This window comes from Gavialis gangeticus, unplaced genomic scaffold (assembly GCF_001723915.1).
Source record: "Gavialis gangeticus isolate Ggan-Ray unplaced genomic scaffold, GavGan_comp1, whole genome shotgun sequence".
Lineage (NCBI taxonomy): Eukaryota > Metazoa > Chordata > Crocodylia > Gavialidae > Gavialis > Gavialis gangeticus.
Window position 1 is genome coordinate 4,298,111 of NW_017729034.1, and position 5,082 is coordinate 4,303,192.

At 41.9% G+C, this 5,082-nt stretch overlaps 1 protein-coding gene across 1 annotated transcript in view; it reads right to left on the bottom strand.

Moving 5' to 3' along the window:
- The window catches only part of ZBTB20 (zinc finger and BTB domain containing 20), a 49,798-nt gene continuing 44,716 nt past the window's right edge, over nucleotides 1-5,082 (bottom strand). The window contains exon 3 of the mRNA XM_019527658.1: nucleotides 1-1,436. Within this exon, the coding sequence (XP_019383203.1) occupies nucleotides 1,018-1,436 (419 nt within the window). The 3' untranslated portion in view covers nucleotides 1-1,017. The remainder of the gene's footprint in view (nucleotides 1,437-5,082) is intronic.

The window sequence follows — 5,082 nt, forward strand, 5'->3', positions numbered from 1 at the left end:
TTTTTTGCAAAGATTGTGGGAACTACTCCTCTTGTACCTAGATCCGCAGGTCACAAACCTCTGATATCTTTGTTTTTCCTCTGTGTTTCTCTTTGCCTTCCGCGAAAGTCCCTCTTGATTGTGCTGAGGCCCTGGGCTCAGCGAAGACACTGAATAAATTACAAAAGAAAGCCACCGTTGCTCGTCATTGGAATCTTCTTGGTTTCTGCTGTAAGGTGGTGGTGGTGGGGGGGGAAAGCAGTGGGGGAGGGTGAACCAGAGAGCATGGGGTAGAGAAGAAGCCGGGAGAGGAACCTACAATTCTCCTTCCTCAGCCTGTAGAAACTCCATGCCATCCAACTCATGCTCCCTTGCCCTCTCCTCAGCCCTTTGTGTGTTTGCATGTGTGAAAGCAGACAAATGGTGGAAACCAGCAGGGCCTTGTTACCTCTGGTTGCTGCGCAGCCAGAAGTGATATATTCCACAGTTCTAACTGGATACTGTGAAGTCCAAAAGCGGTCAGAATTGTGAATTACGTCCATTGAAACACTGCAAGCGGTGTACTTAAACGACAGTAGGCCTTGTAGATTTTGTAATATACTTTTGTTTTGTTTTTTTGTAGTGCTCTTCACAAGTGAGAAAAAAAAGAAATTGTTTTTATTTTTTTTGTTATTTTTTTTTTTTGTGTTTTTTTGTTTTTGTAGTAAAGAAGGGTTGTATTTAGAGGCCAGTAGCTAGAGATCCAACCAGTGGAGCTCTTGAAACACTACCTGGCCTTAAGGCCACCATCCAAGGGAGGTTAGGAAAATTATTATTCACCTAGCCTCCGGAAATGTAATGTACCAGCAGGCAATAAACAGTTCTTCATGTAGTACAAAAACGACAAAATGAAACAAACTAAAAAAAAAAAAAAAGGAAGGAAAATAAAGGTAAAAACGAAACAAAAATCATTTCTTAAATTCTAGTGCCATAGCTTTTTTTTTTGTTGTTGTTTCTACTTTTTTGTTTGTTTGTTCATAATAAAGAGAGAGATTCTACTTATCCGTCAGACACATGCATCCTCATGTGGTCGTTGAAATGCTCGATTTGGTCAAACTTAGCTGGACAGACGGAGCACACATATGTGGTCCCCTCCGTGCAGGCCACCACCCCGGCAGGAACGGCCCTTGTGCCGGTGCCTGTGGTGCCAGGTGTGCCGTTGGTGGCACTGTGAAGAGCCACGTGCCTCTCCAGCAGGGTCTTGTGGGAGAATTTCTTCTTGCAGATGTAACACTCGTAGGATTTTTCCCCACGGTGGAGACGCATGTGCACATTGAGCGAGCTCTTCTGGGTGAAGCGTTTGTTGCAGATGCTGCACTGGTATGCTCTCACGCCGGTGTGTGTCACCATGTGTTTGATTAGGTAATCCTTTAAGGAGAAGGAGCGCCAACAGATGCTGCACTGATGGGGTTTCTCACCTGCCCGTTACCAGGGAAGGAAAGAGAAAGAGTGAGAGAGAGAGAGAAAGAAAGAGAAGAAAATAAAAAAAAAATGAAAATTAATTAAAATAAGCTCTTTGGAAAAGGCTAGCTGTAGGTCTGCAAGGAATCCCTGGAGAGATGGTCTATGTGTGGAAAAAATGGTCTTGTTAATCAAATAGTAATAACAATAATAATTAAACTTTGTAGATATATAATGGCATTTAGCCATAGAGCTTGGAATGTTAAACATTACCCCACAAGTGGTGAAGGAGAGGGGTGAGTCGAAGGAGTTGCTGAAGGCCAGATAAGCAGGTTAGTGGCAGACCCAGGCATAGAACCATGTTCTCCTGACTCCCAGCCCCAGGCCAAGCCACTCAGCTAGAGCTGTTGATGGAACCATGGAGTGGGAATTAGAAAAGCTGTGTTCACTCTTGGCATCTAGCACTAGACTCCTGAGTGGCCTTAGTCAAGTCACTTCACTTTCCCAGAGCTTTAGCTTCTTCACCTGTAAATAATGGGTGCCTGTAGACATGCAGCCAACTTGATTAATTGTCTGCCTAATTAGCATGTTCCAGTAGCCTCAGTGTCTTGTGCATTCAGTGTCCCCCTACTTCAAAATGGCAGCGGGGGCACTTTAGCTAAAGCTCATCAAACAAGCTTTAGTTAAAGTGTCCCCTACTGCCTTTTGAAGCACAGTACACTAAATAAATGAGACACCACACTCTAATTAATTAGTGCGACTCCCAAGAGCCACCCTCCCACTCCTAGAGCATGTGTAAAGATGCCCAGTGGAGAGGGACAGAGTGACCAACCTATCTTTTATGGGCACATGTGAACCTTTGGACTTTTATGTTTGGGAATTTTCAGAAAGAAGTTTCTCGAAAAGGCAAAGGAGTGCTGATCCTGTGCTGGCCAGTATTCTGGTCACATCTGGCAACTTAATCATTTTATAAGATTACTCAAAGTCTAGCTCTACATGCAAGAGTTCACAAGCCAGCAGCACAAAGGAAAGGCCTATTTAACAGGAACATCCCCTGCATAACAGACAGGAGAATGAAACCATACAACTAACATCTTTAAATCTAATATTATGAATCATTCATCTCACTGCCTAGGATATAGCTGAAAACATTATCTGGAACAGAATTGGTGATTGCTTTGTCCAGATTGTTCCATGTTCCTCTTGCTTCCTTAGCAAAGGAAATCTAGTTTCATATACTGTACTACCAGGTGATGCTTTAAGGATATGCTGTCTACATCTCATCATGCATCTAAATCTTTGAACCCCCCCCACTGAAAACAAACATGGTTAACATATGATTCTTAAAAATGCTCGTTTACAGCACTTCAGCTCTGTTTGTGAGCCATGTAGCACCGTCAACAGGCAGCAACTGGGCTCAGTCGTAGTAACTCTACTGTGTAGACATAGTAACTCTACTGTATAGTCTATGACTATACCCAAATTAGTAACAGATTTGGAGTGTTGTTGTAGCTGGGATGGTTCAGAAAATTACAAGATGCAAAGGTTTTTTTGTGGTGCTGTCTTTTTGGGCCAACTATATAGTTGGAAGACATGTTAAACTAGCTTTGGGGCATGAAGTGCCCAGTCCTGAAGAAGAGCCCTTTGTGTCTGAAAGCTTGCCTACTATCTCTCCCAACTATATATCTGGTCCAATAAAAGATATTAACAAAAACAAACAAAACAAACAAACCCCAAAACCTTGCTTCCATATCCAAATTAAACATCTCACCTTTCTCCAAAGTCTGTGTGTGGAGGACATCCTACACTGCCTTAAGTGAAAAATGACTACAATCCTCAGTTCCTTAATGTTACAGCTGAACTGTGCACCAAAACAAGCACAACTGTGTAGTCTGGCAGCTATGTATTAGCCAACATGGTTAACATGTTTGTGCTGATGAAAACGATAGTATGTCTGCTGTAAACATGCCAGGCTAGTGTGTCAAAGCCTGGTTAAGCTGATGTTTGTTCCCCTTTGCTGGAGGTACGCCACCGCCTACTATTTGTGTGGAGATGCGATATTTCTGCACAACATCTAACTGGGGCTGTTCCATAAATACACCATATAGGTAAATTAATGCCATAACATCCTTAAAGATATCCTACTGGGCATGTAAAACCATCCACAGATTCAAGACCCACATCTCTAAACTATGTATCTCATCAGACCCAGTCCTGTTCATATTAAAGGCAATGGACGTTTTACCAAATGGCAATGGGAGCAGACACCAATCCATACTTCACATTTTCAAGGGTTTATCAGTGCAAGCATGTGTGTGCACAAGGCAGAAAAATCCTCATTTTATGTTTTTCTGAACTAACTGGCTTCAGAGGTTCAACAGTTTCCTAGCAAGTGAAAAGCATTTTCTAATTCTTGGTCTATTTTCCTTGATCTCTGCATTATAATTTTCTAATTAGAATTGTGAATAATAGTTCTTTTGGTTGAGGGACTGAACTGAAGAGAGAAAAATAGTTTAAATATAACTGAAAAGGATTTTCATGATTTTTGGTGAAAGGAAACAAGAATATTGTTTTAATGCAACCAATTTTTTTTAATTTGACCCATGATAAAATATTTTGTTACTCTTTGGGTTATTTAATCCCTTTGTTCACAACATTCTCTTTTGTACTTTAGTCAATTTTTTCATAAAACATTGTCATTTTAAAATTGAGATGTAACTTTTTAAAATAGTACAGAAGTGTTTTGTTATTTTTAAAATCTACCCCCCACCCCAATCCCCCAAAAACATTTTTTTCCATTCAGCTCTATTTCAAAGACAGGCTGTGCTACCGTATTTACTGCTGTCCTTAGCTTCACAACCATTTTGTGGGTTCTTCTTTCTTGGAAATGTCATAAAATCACTAGTTTTTCAGATGCAAAATTTATTCTTTTGTAAACACTTAATCGTTACTGTGAATTACTTACATTAAGCATGCAGAATCACAGAATCACAGAAAACTTAGGGTTGGAAGAGACCTCAGGAAGTCATGTAGTCCAACCCTTTGTTCAAAGCAGGACCAGCACCAATTAGATCATCTCAGCCAAAGCTTTGTCGAGCTGGGTCTTAAAAACCTCCAAGGATGGAGATCCTATCACCTCTCTAGGTAACCTGTCCCAGTGCTATACTACCCTCCCAGCGAGAAAGTTTTTCCTAATATCTAACTTAAACTTCCCTTGCTGCAACTTGAGACTGTTGCTCCTTGTTCTGTTATCTGTCACCACTGAGAAAACTTTAGCTCAGGGGTGGGCAAAATGTGGCCCGGGGGCCAGATGTGGCCCACCAGGCCATTCTATCCGGCCGCAGGGCCCCTAAAAAATTTAGAAAATTAATATTAATCTGCCCTGGGCTGCCTGTCATGCGGCCCTCGATGGCTTGCTGAAACTCAGTAAGTGGCCCTTTGCCCAAAATAACTGACCACCCCTGGTTTAGCTCCATCCTCTTTGGAACCACCCTTCAGGTAGTTGAAGACTGCTATTAAATCCCCTCTCAGTCTTCTCTTCAACAGAGTAAATAATCCTAGTTCCCTCAGCCTCTCCTCAGAAGGAGGGATCCACCAAAATCTGAGCAGCTGCTGCCTGATTTCGCAGTCTGAGCACAGTAGCCATTCTGGCAGCAAAGCATG